Consider the following 17,262-nt stretch of genomic DNA (forward strand, 5'->3'; position numbering starts at 1 on the left):
GGAGGCATGGCTGAAGGGGTAGCTGGGTTGGTCATCTGTCTAGACTCCATCCCTGCACATCTCTTGAAAGGACATGGGTCCATTTTCCTTCCCGCGACTGTAAAAGAATTCCAGCGCTCGGCTATAGAAGTTCCTGATGATGTCCTAACTTGCATGAGCGTGTAGCCAGGACAAAATGGCCTTCCATTCAATTTTAAGACCCGGTGGAGTAGGAGGTTGAAATTAACCTCAGCCCTTTGAGAGTGGAAACCTCAACAAATAAATAGCGGTTTGGTGGCATGGCAACCCCTCCTTTCCCATCTGTACCCTGCTTCAGATCATTTGAGATGTCTATTCTGAGGGATTCTCATGCCCATTTGATTCTAGATAAATAGAGGCATTATTCTATATCCATGATTTCATATCAAACAGAATTAAAGCACCAGGCACAGCCCTCCGATAAAATCCTAGCAAAAGAAGGGGTGCATCAACCTATCAAGATCTCCCGAAGTCCCCAAATGCTGACAATTCCACAAGGTTGAAAATATCCACACATCTGTCCGGCACCGAAGAACCTGCTCTGACTACTTTGGGGATAATTTTCTTCTAAACGACTGATGCCATTTCAAAGAGAGCCATAAACACATGCTGAATTTTTATATAAAGCATCTTCTTAAATGTAATATAGAAGCTCTAGTGCTAAGCCAAGAAAATAACCATTCTCCAACCCGTCGAGAACAAAATGAAGGTTCTGGCTGAAAAGAGATTTTACTATTATCCCTGTTAACATGCTAATTTCAGGGGGAAAGAAATCCCAAGGGTGAAAAAAAAAAAAAAAAGCATTTTCTTATAGGAAAAAAAAAAAGAAAAAGAAAAAGTACTTTTACATGAAAATCTCCCAGATACTTATTTTTTAAAAGTTGTTCCTACAGTTTTACAAGTGACATTGTATATAGCAAATCATATTATGGAAAGAACCTCAGTGATAGAGTTAATGCATTCTTTCGAGCAGCAACTCAGCCTCCGGGGCACCCTAAAAGCAAGGTATTATGACTTAGATGTTGCAGAAGTCAAACGTTTTTCAAAGGAACAAGAAAGGGGGTTAAACCTGATATTCTGCTAAGCGTACAGTATTCCAGGGAGCTGAGGAATGCCTGTCCATGGCAGCGCCTCCACCCCAGAGCTGCCCACTGTGGAGGGGAAGAATTCAAGCCCCCAACCCCAAACCCTGCTGTTTCCTCTTTGGTAAAGAAAGTGTATCTGACCAGGAGGGAAATCAGATCTGATTCAGCCCTCGCCAAAACTGAAACCAAGCCAACTTCACAGGGACCGATTTCCACTTGCCCCACCACGTGACTTTTCTGCTGCCTTTCACAATGCTTAATATTGTCGGTTCCGGTATCGAAAAGAAAAAGGCAAATCCCTTTATCAACCTAGTAGGAGAGATGGCCAGTTATGCCAGGAGAAGAGGAGAAAACAGAGGTTTCCCCTTGGATGTTACCAACGGGGTCCTGAAGATGACACAAATGAATGGCAATGGCCCTGAACACAAGGCTGAGCCAGCTCCTGGAGAATTTTATTCTATTTAGAAGAAAAGGACCATTTCCCCTCAAGCCCATCTCTCTCACTTAATGTGCCATTTGATTTCATTTCTCAGACCCCCTTAACATTTGGAATTTTGAAAAAGATCAATATGCATATTTTGAGTAAGTGTATGTGATTAAGTTCCAGGTGTCCAATGACTTCAAGGAAGCTCTTCTTAAAGACACCTGAGGCTAGACCAGAGATGGGAGGAGCCCCTCAAAGTCAAGCTTTAGGTTTCTCTTGTCCTCCAAAGGGCGACACTACAGACAGGACCCTTCATGGTTGTTTGCATGGTATCTTATGGGAGAATTTCTCCAGGAATGCTTCAGGCAAATATAAAAACCTCCCCCAGAGACATGACTGCGAGAGTGAAAGACCGTAGGGCTCTGAGGGAAAGAGTGGTTGTGCCTGGCAGGAGCCCCCTGTGTGCCAACCCCAAAAGACAACTACAGGATCTGGAAACCCTAAAGGGCTTAGGATGCAGGATGCTGGCATATCCCACAATGCAACTCGAACAGAGAAAACGCCCGCGGGAGCTAATTTCTGCTGTCCTAGAAGGGCCAGGACCACTTCCCCTGCTGGCCACTTGCCCTTTCCCCCAGATGTGCTGCTTATCTCTTCCTTTGAGTTAAACAAGCCTGCTACGCTGAGAAAGGAATCTTACTGTGATCCTATCATACCCAGCTGTGTCCTGCACGGCCCCGAGAAAATGACTGCATTTCGGAAATTTGAAATGGTATCACAGAGCAAATAATCATTGACGTCAGCAGTTTCTACAGTGTAAATGAACCCTGCATATTATCTAATTTGGCACAGTGGGTTTTATGCCATTATTGTATTTTACAGTGTTTTTGCAACTGCCAGCTAACCCCATCGTGGGTGGGGGTGGTGGATAGCCTGCATTCTTTATTGATTGCAAATTTATTTATTGCAATGAATACTCTCCATGTGATGGTATCCAGAAACTCCTATTTTCTTCATATTCTCAAAAAAAAAAAAGTGTATTAAATACAACCCCCATGAACATTCTGTAGACAGTAAGAACTTAAAAACTCCTGGCCTTCACCTTGCTTAATGTGTGTATATGTGTTTTCCAGCCAAGTAGGTGAGAAATTAGCACAGCCAAAGCTAACTCTTAAAACATTAAAGATCTTATCGGCAGAGTGATACAGATCTGTCCGTATCCTCTCGGTATCCTATGCAGCAGTGCCTCTAAATCAGGGGATCTTCTTACAATGCAGATCTGACTCAGTAGGTCTGGGGCAGCCGAGACTCTGCTGCTAACCAGCTCCCAGGCTGCTGGTCGAGGGACCACCCTTCCTGAGTATGAAGGAGAAGCCAGGATTGGACTAGGAGGGTTCTGCCCCAGAGCTTGGGGTGGCGGGGGTGGGGTGGGGGGAGTGAGGCAGGAAGCGGGCTCAGTCCGGGTACTTACCCTGCATCTGACTCTGAGGCTGAGGGTTAAAGGCAGTGGAGTGGTTCAAGGAGGCCCGAGGGTTGGGTGTGGGGGCTGGGTGGTGTGGGCTGACCCTCATGGCCGTGCGCCGCAGCTGCTCCAGTTCACTGAGCCGCTCGGAAAAGGACAAGCTCCCGGGCTTGGGCTGATCATCTAGTTTCTGACGATGTCCTATTGCGGGGAGGAGGTGGGGAAGGGAGAGGGAGGCAGGGAAGGAGGGAGGGAAGAGATCAGAAAATGTATTGTGGATTTGCTAAAATTCGGGCTTTTCTCCTCTTTCCCCTCCCTCTCCCCTCACCCCCAACGTGGATCCGCTGGAGAGTTTTGCACAGGTAGCTGTTCCCGTTGGGAATTCAGGGCCATTTCTCCCCACAGCAGACTGGGGCCCGTTTTGTCGCACTGGCCACTGGGTGTTCCGCCGGTCTGGGCCTGGCACCCACCCCGACTCCCTGCATCCATCTCCACTGTGTGGAACGCAGTGGGCATACAGGGCTTGGTGGCAGTGGTGATGGTGGGAGGGAGAGAAGGGGCATTAATTGGCTTATGGCATCTCTGTGGGCTGAGCTGAGGCGGGCAGGAAAGGAGCCCTCTCGGTGGCATGGGAACAGCTGCCCCAACTCCACACCCAACCACTGGCAGGTTTCAGAGGCAGCAAAGTGGGCCCTGGAGCTTAGAGGCGCACCCCTTGCAACAGGAAATGAGGTGTAGCTGCAAACCCACAGCCCGGGGAGGTCAGATTTCCTGTTAAGTGCCCAGGATGGGCAGCCCCTTGCCACCTACCCCCTCCTCTGCTTGCAAGCTTTGCGCCAGCATCCTTTCTTCCCTGAAGCCCACTTCTCCAAGTGCACCCCAAGTGTGGTGCCGCCCTGGACTCATTCAGTCCAAGTTTCCCAGCAGGCAGGGCTCACTGGAGCCCCAAGGGAGCCACCAGCAGACTGGACAAGCTTCCCCAGGGGCCTCAGGAATCCAAGGTGCGGGTGGGCCCCTTGGCATCTGTATCGACAGTAAGTTTCCTTGCCCTGGTCAAAATCACCATCACCAGGATGCAGAGAGAAGTCATTCCTTGGAGAAGGGTTGGGGCTCCCGCTTCCTCCCTTAATCCTTCACCAAAATGTCTTTAAACCAGAGACTCGGGCCTGCCCAGTGGAGCTGAGGCTCCTTGTACTAATGGAGCCATAGTGGGGCTCGGCCAATTCAATCCTCTTTCAAAGAGGCTGCCCTTCTGCTCCCGCCTCACTCCCGTGGTTCAAAGAAAGAGTCATTGACCGGTTTAACAAAACCACCCGATTGTCAAGTGGCCTCCAAACAAGATTGGAGGAGCAGCCTCCTGGCCCCAGACCTCAGTGAGAAAGAGGATTCCTTGACTCCACGCCCCCCAGCTGGGGGTGGGGGTGGGGGTGGGAGAGGGACTTTTGAGCCCAGCTCCCAATGGCTACAATTATAAAATTAAATTTTATAACTTGTATTATGGTTCCAAATCTCCGTGGCTTGCCATTTCTTCCTGCTGCCAGCCCCCTTGGCACAGCTGACACTGTCTCAAATTCCAGACCAGAAAAAGGACCCACTATACTGCAGTGATTTTTATCACGAACAAGACCTGTTTGGCTCCGAAAGGAGGAAAAATACTTAAGCATAATATTTGTGTGGTTCAAATGCAACGCTCCCTCTTTTCATGTGTCACCAAGGCAAAACTGGACTCTGATTCAGCCCCACAGCCCACAACACTCGGTCTGAACACAAGCAGCTGAGTCACGAGGGCCCAGCACACATGCGAGAGGCCTCTTACCGGCGGAGTATTTTAAGCACCGGTCTTGTGGGCGAAAGGCCATGGGGCCAGGTCCCGGAACAACCCCTGTCATCCCTTTCCTTCAGAAGTACGAAAACATCTTTTTCTAGAATGTTCTATTTCAATCATCGAGTCACTCGTTGTCTCTGGATGGAGCTTTCTTTGACTCCTCCCTTTCAGCTTCCTGAAGTTTTCTTGCAGAACAGCGAACGATTTCAACTCAAAAGCCACCCAAAGCATAATAATCTTTTAAATGGCTACCACGACCTAATGCCTGGTATGGGGAGTCAAGGAGAGAAGGCGGCAGGAAAAATGATTCTGGAAAGTTCTACCACTTCAGAAAGAATGCCAGTTGGCAAAGTTATGGTGCAGAGGCTGCTGGCAGGTTTTGTACCCATTTCAAAATTTCACATTCCTTGGGCACCCGGTGGCATTTTTGAAGAACACCATGTCAAGGACAGTGGGTGCTCACCGCGGGGAATGACATGTACCAGATCATTCTGAACACATGACATTCGGCGTTTTGGAGTCTCCAGCCAGCCTTTGAAGAGAGGCCTTCAGTTGTGTCTGCCTCAGCCACCAATCTTGGGGACCTTGTGCCACCAAGAAACCAAGAGGAATAAGTGATTGTACAGGTAAGCCACTACTGTGGCCAGGCACAACGTAGGAAAAAAAAAAAAAATGTTTTTTTTTAGACCCCTCTCGTTGCCCTGCACTTAAAAAAAAAAGTTTCAACATGTGAGCAATTTCTGCACCAGCTGACACCTGCCAAAATCGTAGTCATTTATAGAGATTAACTGATGACGGTCTGCTTGAGCAGGAATGTTTGGGCATAGCTCTCAGAGAAAACAATTCTTCACTCTAAGCTTTTTCCTAAGCCCTCAGAGTCGCGGGGCTGAGTTGAATGCCAGAGGAGGGGGTGAGAGTTCATTCCGCACCCTCCCCACGTGTGATCCCACCAGCAAGTAAGGCCATTATTACCCCTACGGGGAACCCAGAGCCCCGGCATCACAACTAGTGCCAAAGAGTTCTAACACCAGGACACCGGGGAAATAAAAAGCATTATCGTATTGAAGGTGTGGTTCGGATGCATTTATAAGCTGGATCACAGGAAGACTTAATTCTTCTTTTCTGAAACCATCAGATTTCATGTGCCAAAGAGCAATATTTTGTGTGAAATATAGAGGCTTCCGATATAAACTTTCAAGCTAAGGAAAAAGGAACGCTTTATGTCTCCAGTTTCCTGTATCTGTGTGCAATTAAAATGTCAATTTGCCTCCTGAATTTTAAATACAGGAGCATGGAAAATGTCCACTATCAAATTCACTTTTCTTCTTTCTTGCCGAATACTGAGCTTTAGAGGGCAACAGGGAATTCAACCTTGGATCAAACCTTCTGGTGGAATTACCCCGTGCAGCCTCAAACATAGGCGTGCTGGCTGCTTGGGTTTTTAAATACTCTGTAAGTCAATTGCGAATGTTTACGTGGTGGTCCTGTAAATAACAGTGGCTACCTCAAGACTTCATATGGAGACATCTTACTGAATCTTTAGCAGAGTTGAAAAGGCTCCTACATGATGTTTCTCTATTCCTATTTTCACACTTTTGAAAAAAGGACTGGATTAGAATTTTATATATGTATGCAAAACTATACAAAGCCAAAAGAAAAAAAAAATAATCTCCTCTGCTAAATTTTACTTCTTTGTTCCAAAGACAAACATCCGGTAGTCTTTTGGAACTGGTGCCCACAAGCTTCCCTAAATGTTAGAATATTTGAGATGGATGATGAAACCAGCTTTCAGTTTTCTGCTCTAAAAAACTAGGCTGGGTAAGTACGCACATCTCATTGACAACTGAAGTGCCTTTTTTTAAAAAAATCACTGTTGATCTGTGGTTGTAACTGATATATAATTCAGATCGTCCTTGAATTATGATGGGGTTTATGCCCAAATAAATCCATCCTGAATTGAAAATATCATAGGCTGAAAATGCCTTTAAAACACTTAACCTACAGAGTTCCCACTGTGGCGCAGTGGGTTAAGAATCCAACTGCAGTGGCTCAGGTCGCTGCAGGGGCTAGGTTCAATCCCTGGCCTGGGAATTTCCATATGCCATGGATGCAGCCATTAAAAAAAAAAAAAAAAAAAACCTAACCTACTGAACATCACAGCTTAGCCCAGCCTGCCGCAAGCATTCTCAGAACACAACTGTTAACCTAGAGTTGAGCAAAATCACTTTATAATAAAGTGTTGACTATTCCAAGTCATTTATTGGATACTGTACTGAAAATGAAAAACAGAATTTTTGTCTAAGTACAGAATGGTTGGAAGTGTATCAGTTTTTTTTTTTTTTTTTAATATTTTTTGTGTCTTTTCTAGGGCATATGGAGGTTCCCAGGCTAGGGGTCTAATCGGAGCTGTAGCCACCGGCCTACACCAGAGCCACAGCAACGTCAGATCTGAGCCGCATCTACGACATACACTACAGCTCATGGCAACGCTGGATCCTTAACCCACTGAGTGAGGCAGGGATCGAACCTGCAACCTCATGGTTCCTAGTTGGATTCATTAACCACTATGCCAGGACGGGAACTCTGTGTATCAGTTTTGACTCCTGAGATGGCCTGGCTGACTGGGAGCTGCCCAGCATTACGTGAGCATCACAGCCATATCAGCAGCCCGGGGAAAGATCAAAGGAGGTATGTTTTCTACCGAACACATATTGCTTTCCGCCAAGTCAAGAAATTTTAGGTCAAACCATCCTAAGTTGGGGATCGTCTGCATATGATCTATGATCAAAGAAAACAGGTAAAGGGAAATTGTCACTTTTTCTTGGAAAGTTGTGGGTAAAGAGAATAATTTTCTGACAGTCAACAAGCTAATCCATATTTCTGATATGGGTTTACTAGTTTTTTAGACAGATTCTCAGCAGAAAAATTAGAAAAGATGTACATTCAAAGTACTGTTGTGATGAGCAGGTGAGAAAAATCCATGCCAAATGCTAAGTCCTAAAAGGTATCTATTCACATCTGTGTGTGCATTCACATATGCGTCTCTGTCTCCATCCATCTATGTATGTATATATTTATCAACCTATCAATCACATTGTGATTCTACTAAAAGGATATATGTTTTTCAAAAGATGTTTGCTAGGTGAGTTCCCTGGTGGTCTAGTGGTTAGGATTCAGCACTTTCACCACTTTGGCCCAGGCTCAATCTGTTGTCTGGGACCTGAGGTCCCACACTGAGCCGCTGTGTGCCAAGACCAAGGAAAAAAAAATGTCTGCCAATCAATCTGCTACTAAGGACATGGGTCTGGATTTATGTATGTGTATATATATATTTGTATATGAATATTTCTCTCCTTAATTTGCTCTTCATTATGACAAAGGAAAAGACATTGATACATGTAGAGAACAGCTCATTTTTCCCGGTATAACACTCTAACTTCTGGGTCCTGGATTTTTCCTGGATCATTACTGGGTTCCGGGATCATTAAAGTCGTTAGACTTTAAAGCAGTGGTTCTGAGGGTGGATGCAGTCCTACCTCAAAGCACTCTCCTCGTGGTGAAATAAACCTTCCTACCTCACCTGCAAACCTATCCATCTGTTGGCTAATTAAATGTTGGGAGATACTGTCCCATATTTTTAATATATATACATATATATAGTGAGTGTGTATATGTTTATATGTAATTGTATATATAGACTATATATAGGTTGTGTATATATATTAGAGACAATATATAATGTGATAAAAATATATACTGATATATATGTTAATGTATATCCAAATACATACGATGTATACATGTTTATGACTCCTCCAATGCTATATAAACATGGGCACCTAACTTTGCCCCCAATCTCCTCCTATATGGGTAAGCACAAGGTTGGAGTCCTTTGGAACTGGAGAGGAGCTGGAGAAATAAGCCTAGTTTTTTTAACCCAGATGTAGGAGTGAAGTTCAGAGAGGTTATGTCATTTATCCAAGCTCACACAGCCAACTAGACAAAGAGGGCAGGTCTGAAAACACACCCACTCCCTCAACTGATGCCCCTCCCACCCCATGCTCTGTGTACCGGGAAATACCCATCTCTGTGACTCCCACGCGAGCAGAGAGAAGCAGATAGTGTCCCATGGCTGTGATCACATGGACACGGAGCACTGGCATGGTTTTCACACTCCGCCTTTATAGTCCCACTTCTGTTCCGGGCTGATCCTTAGGACAGAAGGGAGCCAGAGACATGGGGTGGGCAGAGACCTGGGTCTCGCACATTTGCGCAGGCACCAGAATTACCCAGATGTCCTGGAGGGGCTGGGATGTGGCTGGTGAGTGCAGAATAAGGTCCTGGTGATGCTGAGGTTGCTGGTCCTGGGGCCACCCAGGGAGTATGAGTGTGAGTGCCAGCCACCGCCCCCTGTGATGCCCATGTTTTCAACATGCTTCTCCTCTGCCCTGGGCTGGGAATTAAAACACCAAATATACCAGAACTGTGTTTAGACTAAGTGGCCATGGGCACTGAGTGATGGCCTTGTTTTTGGTGATAACTCTTTTGTTGTCTCTTTAAAAAAATTTTTCAATTCTTCAGTGTACGATACAGAGCAGCCTTTGAAAGTGCCAAAACTCTGCCCGCAGAGAGGCGGCTTGTGACTGGCTCTCTCCTACCTCACAGAGAGGACTCAGTGAATCACTGGTGCAATCACTGCTGCGGGTCTGTAAGGTGAACCCAGAAATCCCAAGTCAGAAGTGACTTCTGCCCTGCCATCTAAGCAAAGACTTTGGGGAACAGCAGAAGAGGGTTACATGGACCCTTATTAAGTCCATCCAGAAATGTGGCGGTTAAGACCTCTGAGCCCCCGCAAGGACAGGGGTGTTAATGCAGATGCTATAATCCTTCTTCTCGCTAGAGACACGGCACCGGGGAAATGGGACTGCCGGTCTGGACGTTAACAACTCCCCATCTTAAATCTGCTTTTCCACCTAACTTTTCTGTGGAAAGAGCAAGTCTCTTCACCACTCAGCCTCCTGATCTGGAAGGCTGGAATTAAAGGACTAAAACGGATTACTGTGAAGGGCTCTAAAAGCATTCATGGCAATTACATCTGCAACCACTCTACTCTCCTGGTTCTTGTTGGACGACTCTAAGCGGGGGCTTTCTTGAACAACTTCATGGGACGTTGGGACTTTCAGAGTTGTCTTTCTATCGTTTTATAGGCAGGCACCTGCGCTTTGGGAGCCAGTCCCAAGTCCAACTATCAGACTGGTTGAGAAGAGCTTTGGTTTTCTTGTAGGTGGCAGCAGGTCAGTGACTGACCCGAGTCTGCCTGTGTACGGAGCTTCCCTATTCTGGGTTTTTCCAAACCATGGTTCTGCAGCTGGCCCCTCACATGGCATAAAGTGTATGTTTCAGAGGTCAGGTTGGCATTTGCTAAGCCTGCTTTCCAAACGAGAAGGTAGGCAGCTGGAATTTCCTACTTTGCTGCAGCCACACCAGCCACCTTGCTAGCACTCCTATATGCCTGCTGTTTCCTCTCCCCAGCGCGCTTATTCCCCAGACCAGATCGCTCCTAGTTTTCAAGTCTTTGCTTAAACTTCCTCTTCTCCCCGAGGAATTCCCGAACACCCTAGTTTGAGTTGCAGACCCCCCTTAGCCATATCCCCTGTATGCAGAATAGTACCTGGCACACAGTAGGCTCACTAAATGTTCGTGGATTGACTGACTGACTGGAGGAATGCTAGGGCCAACCAACTGCCCTCTGTAGATTGTAGGAAATCAGAACTTACTGCAGGCAAACGAAGTTGGAACTAAAATCTGAAATGGAACTGTGGAGGGCTCAGAAAAACTCCTGGGTGAGGAAAGATATCATAATTGAACATAGAGAGTTTCAGGGAGCATTGTCTTATTAGATGTTAAACAGTCCAGAAAACTTCTCTGGTTTTTTTTTTTTTTCATTACATTAAAAGATAATGAAATGAGAGTTTGTGGTTAGTAGGTGCAAACTATTGCATTTGGAGTGGATGAGCAATGAGATTCTGCTGCACAGCACAGGGAACTATATATGGTCACTTGTGATGGAGCCTGATGAAGGATAGTGTGAGACAAAGAATGTGTATATATATATTTGTATGACGAGTCACTTTGCTGTACAGCGGAAATTGACAGAACATTGTAAATCAACTACAATAAAACATTTTAAAAAAGATGAAACAGAGGATGGATAAAGGGCCTTTTGTGTGGGGCTGAGTACAGCATTCTCACATAAGAAAAGCACTGCTATGGCTTCTTTGTGCTTTTGGAGAGAGTATACACACACACATACAAACACACACACACACACACACACACACACACACAGGCAGTGTCATATGTTCCCAAGACATGGGCTAAGACAAGATTGCCGGAGCAAAGCAGGACAGGTGCAGAAAGCCACAGTGACGTGCACAGCGAAGCTGGCTGGGGCCAGGGCAAGAACAACAACTAACACTGACTTGAGGCCAAAGGACCACACAGGGTCCACCCCCTCTGTTCCTCCTCGAGCAAAATCCACGGGGTAAAGACAGAAACAAAACTGAGTTCCCTGCAGTTCCAAGCTCACAGTAACAGGCAGTGGGGTTTTTCGCCCGTTAGCACGAGCTTTTTGAGACCTGGGCCTCCCCAAAAGCAGAGGAGTTAGAAACGGTAGTCATCTGTCACTACGGGTTACCTCCTGTTTCTGTCTGGTGACTAAGGAGGTAATTGCAGTTTAGGGCAGAGAATCCGCCCCGTTTCTTTTGCTCTTGACCAGAGGTAGCCCTTTGCGGGGGCGGCCGGAGGCAACCTCCACGGAGAAGAGCAGACAGTTCACAAGTTCAAGAGTCTTTCTTCTCTACTGACCTGTGACCCCAACTACAGTCAACCCTCTCTCAGTGAAGACCCCGTTAGAGCATAATGAAGAGGGGTAACTGTTGGCAATGTGCATCCACTTATCTGAGTGATCTTGCCCCCAAAGGACAGATTCTGTGAATGGGAGGTATTGTTAGAAGGGTATGTTTTGGTGGTGAGGCTTGGGGTCAAGGTGAAAGGAAATGCTCCCTGTGGCTTTTTAACAAATTAAAAAAAAAAAAAATGTTTTATGGTGGTACCCACAACATATGGAAGCTCCTGGGCCAGGGACTGAATTCGAGCCACAGCTGCGACTCACACCACAGCTGTGGAAATGCTGGATCCTTTAACCCACTACATTGGGCCAGGGATGGAACTCATGCTTCTGCAGCAACTCAAGATGCTGCCGTCAGATTCTTTTTTTTTTTTTTTTTGGCTTTTTAGGGCATACCTGTGGCATATGGAAGTTCCCAGGCTAGGGGTCTGATCGGAGCTACAGCTATAGGCCTATACCATAGCCCCAGCAATGCCAGATCTGAGCTGCACCTATGACCTACACCACAGCTCTTGACAACGCTGTGTCCTTAAGACATTGAGTGAGGCCAGGAATTGAACCTGCATCCTCATGGATACTAGTTGGGTTCATAACCTGATGAGCCACAATGGGAACTCCCTGCAGTCAGTTTCTTAACCCACTGTGCCACAGCGGAAACTCCTCCCTCTGGCCTTGACTTGGCTTTGGAGTCAAGCCGCAGTGCTAGCCCTGGTGGACTGGCAGGGACTGGGGAAAGGAGAACACCATCCCACATGTCCCCAGGCTCCCCTTGCTTCTTCATGCTGCCTGGGGGCTCCCGCTCTCCCCCCAGGCCTTCTGATGCCCCCGTGTGTCTCCACTCCCCTTGTGTACCAGCATCGCCATGCACAAAAGGCAGAGGTCCTGAGTTTGTACAGACAGGGCTGCGGTAAACTGAGGGCCCCCCGGAAGCTGGGTTGGTGCCCCGGTCAATGCTGGGTGAATGAATGAGTGATAGATGAATACACAAGCAAATAAATGCCTTTCCTGGGCTAGACTTACATATACAACCAGCAGCACGCGGGATGAGCTCCATTCCCCGGTGTTTTTAAGAAAGGCTGAGGAAAATTTCCCCCTCTTCCTCAAAGCCCTCCTCTTGGGCCCCAGGGGCTTTCCCAGCAGCAGAGGAGGCAGCATCTGATTCCTACCTCCTCTCATGTCACAGATGCCCATTGAATTCTGGGCCAGCCTCAAGTCAGCAGGGGACCAAAGAGCCAGCCAAAGTCTGAATCAACATCCTCTCATAAGCGGCTAAGCAGGCCTTGGCTGGCACAAAAGGACAGTGATCCCGTGGCCACTCACAGCTCCCGAACACTTGCTGGTGAGAAAGCCAAGAGTAACTAGAAGCTGTTTTTAGCACGTCATTGTCCCTACCTCACACCGTCCAGAGGAAGGCTTGCAGATTGGTGGGTGGAAGATGGCCTCACTCAAGGTAACTTCTATCCACACACAGCTGAGAAGGTGCATTTTGTGGGGAAGGGGATCTGCCTCACCAGTCATTTGAATGGGCAGTGGCAGTTTGGGACTCCCAGAGAGCCAGCATGCAGCGATGAAAACGCTGGCCCCACGGCTTGTCAGGTAATGTTGGGAGGGAACGTTCTATTTATTCCAAGACACAAGTGACCCCTGTTCACCTCAGTGACTACATCTGAGCCAGGTATGAAGGACAAGAAGGCTGTCAACACTTTCCTCGAAAACCCCAGCACCATTCTCCCAGCCAGACTGGAAAGCAAGAGGCCTTCCTCTTTCTGTCTGTCCCTGTCCCCTGGGACTCTGCCTCGGGAGGCCTGGCTCGGTGGGACCAGCTGCCCAGCTCTGCTCTGCTACAAGTGTGACAGGTGAACTGCCTTTTCCACCAAAAGGAATTTTTTTTATTCTTTTATTTTTTAAGGGCCGCACCTGCAACATATGGAGGTTCCCAGGCTAGGGATCCAATCAGAGCTACAGCTGCCAGCCTACACCACAGCCACAGCAACGCGGAATCCCCGCCATGTCTGCGACCTCCCACAGCTCACAGCAACACTGGCTCTTTAACCCACTGAGCGAGGCCAGGGATTGAACCTGCAACCTCATGGTTCCTAGTTGGATTTGTTCCCGCTGCGCCACAACGGGAACTCCATAAAAGGAACTTTTTTGAACTTTCTCTCCTTTTAACTCCCCCAACAGTCTCTGTTCTGTATGAACATTCTGGTCTGTCAAAGCATAACCTCCACTCCTAGAGAGATGGTCCTTGTCAACTGCAGATTTATGCTGTCTTTTCCTAGCCTGAGTCCCCCCCGACCCCTTCTCTTCCCCACCCCCAACCTTTTTTTTTTTTTTTTAAACCACTTCTGCTTCCTTCATTTTCTTTGCAGCTGCAGCAGAGAGATATAGTAAAGCTACTGTATAGGATTTTGAAAGCAGGGCCTCTGAGAGCTTTCCAAGCTCCATACAAGCCGGTTATTCTCTGGCTTGTTTTCTTTGGCTTCAGGTTAGTAACACAGAATGAGTCAAACAGTATTAACTTTCAATAGGGAAGTGGTGTGGTCAACCAAAGCTGTTTGCGGCTAGATTGTGAAGATAGGTAGGGCAGGTAATGAAGAACAGCCCATAATACTTTGAGGAGGCAAAAGGGGGAGGCAGCCTCACTCAGAAACATCCAACAATGAAGTCAACAGGACTCAAACCATCTTTCTGCGTCGGCTGAGGAATTAACACCAAGGTCTCTGGCTGGCCAGATTCAGGAAGTCAGCCATGCTGGCTTGCACAACCGAGCACTTTGTGGGTATAAGGATTTTTTTTTTCTTTGTTTGTTTGTTTCTTTCTTTTTGAGGGATGCCAAAGTCATGGGAAATCAGATTAGGCTGAGTTCACCTTTCTATGGCATGTCACTCTGCGTGGACCTTTAGCCATTTCTTTCTCCTGCTTGGGGTGTGAGCAGCTGCACCCTCTCTCCTCCTCCACCTGGCCCTTATCCTGGCTCTGTCTCCACATCCCCAGGTTGGTGGGCTCACTGCAAGGCCCAGGCTCTCCCTCTCTGGGTTAAATGATGCACGGAGGGTGCAACTTCAGCTATCACTCCTTACTTTTAGAAGCCGATAAGGATCTTAAAACCATCAAATCCTCTCTTTCTCTTGTTTAGCCGATGAGGAAATAGAGGCCTGGAGAGGGGATGTGGGCTGCTGAGCTTTGCAGAGCCAGCCGGCCGGCTCCCCACTCCCCGCTCCCAGCGGTCTTTCCACGCGGCCGCCTCTCGCCTCTCCCTTGCCCAGGGCTCAGGATTCCTCTTACAGCTCAACAGAGCTGCTCCCAAGAACGGCCCAGCCCTAGAGACTCAAATTTCAGCAGTTTCCAGTTCCTTCTCCCTATTTATCTTGAGACCGGCTGAATCACCCAAGGAGCAGAACAGAGTTTCTCCTCCCAAGCGGCTCCAAGCAGCATGTCAGCAAGTGAACAGGACAGCAAGCCAGCCTCTGGAGCCTTGCAAGGTCCTCACCTCGGAGCATTTGCAGGTTTTGACTCCTCCTGGGAAACTGGCAGGAAGGCTCAAGTGTGTCATGTTTCACTTCCCTGCGATCTAATCCAGAAATCTCAGCGGGCAGCATATGTATGTATTTTGTATATATATTTGTATACTTTGTATATATATACACACACAAAGCCAAGGGTGAAAAAAAAGGTTAAACCAGAATAAGGACTCAGCCAGTTGTAGGACAATCTTTGCAACCCTCTCCAAGCCTTTGATGTAAAGAAAATGAAATAATAGAGCGGCAAAGGATAAACTGTGTTTGGTTTTGGAAAATAAATAGATATTAAAATAAAACTCAGCTCTCTTCACTGTCAAGGCTGCCTTTTTTGGTGGCCAGGACACCTAAACGTGGGTAATAGCAGAAAAGAAAATACTAAGATATTCTAATGGCAAAAAAAGTTTCTAAAAGTTCGGATTCACAGTGGGGCTTGATTTAAATGTCTCTATTTTTTTCTCTACAGTTTCCTTTTCACCAGCCCTGGACGACAGGGAGATAAAACGTACCTTCAAGAAACCAGAAAAAGACCCCTGAGATTTTTGTATAGCACCCACAAACAGTAATAACATTTTCTATTATTGTTTTCCTATGATCTAATTACATATCTATATATTCCTATCATCAGTTAGACTGTTTACAAAGCACCTCGGAATCTATCATCACAATTCATCCAAAGCTACCCTATGAATTAGTGCGCATATAATTATCTCCACCTTATTGATGACTCATGGAAGCTTCTAGATGCTAAGAGTCATGGCAGGTCACACAGCGGTGTGAGGGCTTATGTTCCGTTAGGAAGCAACTACATTTTGATAAAATCCGTATTTGGAAAAAGACCACCTCCTACTGAGGCAATATGATGAACTTGGCTTTGCTTCAGTGAGGAGTTATGTAGGGATGCTGGTGCAGTAATTCAGTAGTTCAGGTTAATAATAGGAACGGTGGAAAGAAAAACAGAAAAAAAGCTCTTATTGTAAGCATCCAAACTGCCAGGATTTAAAGAAAAATAACTTGGCAATGGCAAGTATTTGGTCCTCACTTGGGTAGAATTCCAGTGGCTTCCCCTGGTCAGGGTTATGGGATGAGGAAGGGGGACCTGTGTCCAGAGCCTGTAATTTAATAACAGCTGGTATTTAAGGATCCCCTCTTGCCAAGTACCATGCAGTCAACCACAGGTGACTTTATTCAGTCAGCACAAGAACACCTCAAGATGGGGACATCGACTTCCTGGTGTCATATCTGAGGAGGCTGAGCTTGCCAAGCCTTCGTCTGATCCTGGGTGAGAGGCAGCCACCTCTACCTGGGCTGCCTACTAGTGCTCCAGTCTGCCTCTCAGGCAGGCTCATTTAATCCTCATATCCCTCAGCAAGGCAGGTGTCATAAGCCCATTCTACAGGTGGGGAAGCAGACGCACGCAGGCACAGCTATGAAAAAGCAAGTAGTGAGGCCAGGTTGGCTCAGCTCCAAACTCCACTCTCACTCCCCCGGGCTCAGCTCTCTGCTTCATTTCTCAAACTCAGGCTATGCCCTGTCAGCAGTGCCAGAGATGAACGGAATGATATCACTATGGGTATTTCTCCCTAGCGCTTTTTAAAAATTATTATTAAAGTATAGTTGACTTACAGTGTTGTGCCAATTTCTGCTGTACAGCATAGTGACCCGGTCATACATCTATATACATTTTTTTCATATTATCTTCCATCACGTTCTATCCTAAGAGGTTACATAGAGTTCCCTGTGCTACAGTAGGACCTCATTGCTTATCCATTCTAAATGTAATAGTTTGCATCTACGAACCCCAAACTCCCTGTCCATCCTTTTAAAATGAGTGAATTGGAAATATCATAAAATGACTTCAGAAGTAAGTAAAAATAAGGCAATACCAGGAACAAATCTAAAAAGAAACGTAAATGTATATAGTTCTTTACAGCTTAGTTATTTCAAATATTTACTTTTTAATCTCAAATGACCAGAAGGCTGACTTCTAAGCCATGGTGAACAAAAACAAAAACAA

At 46.6% G+C, this 17,262-nt stretch overlaps 1 protein-coding gene across 3 annotated transcripts in view; it reads right to left on the minus strand.

The window, feature by feature from the left end:
• Positions 1 to 17,262, minus strand: part of RUNX1 (RUNX family transcription factor 1) — a 263,065-nt gene that overhangs the window by 41,254 nt on the left and 204,549 nt on the right. For 2 of the 3 annotated variants that reach the window (XM_047796044.1, XM_047796038.1), the window contains exon 7: positions 2,999 to 3,190. The exons of the other annotated variant lie outside the window; for it this stretch is intronic. In XM_047796044.1, the coding sequence (XP_047652000.1) occupies positions 2,999 to 3,190 (192 nt within the window). The remainder of the gene's footprint in view (positions 1 to 2,998; positions 3,191 to 17,262) is intronic. 3 annotated transcript variants of the gene reach the window in all.

Source organism: Phacochoerus africanus, chromosome 1 (assembly GCF_016906955.1).
Source record: "Phacochoerus africanus isolate WHEZ1 chromosome 1, ROS_Pafr_v1, whole genome shotgun sequence".
NCBI lineage: Eukaryota > Metazoa > Chordata > Mammalia > Artiodactyla > Suidae > Phacochoerus > Phacochoerus africanus.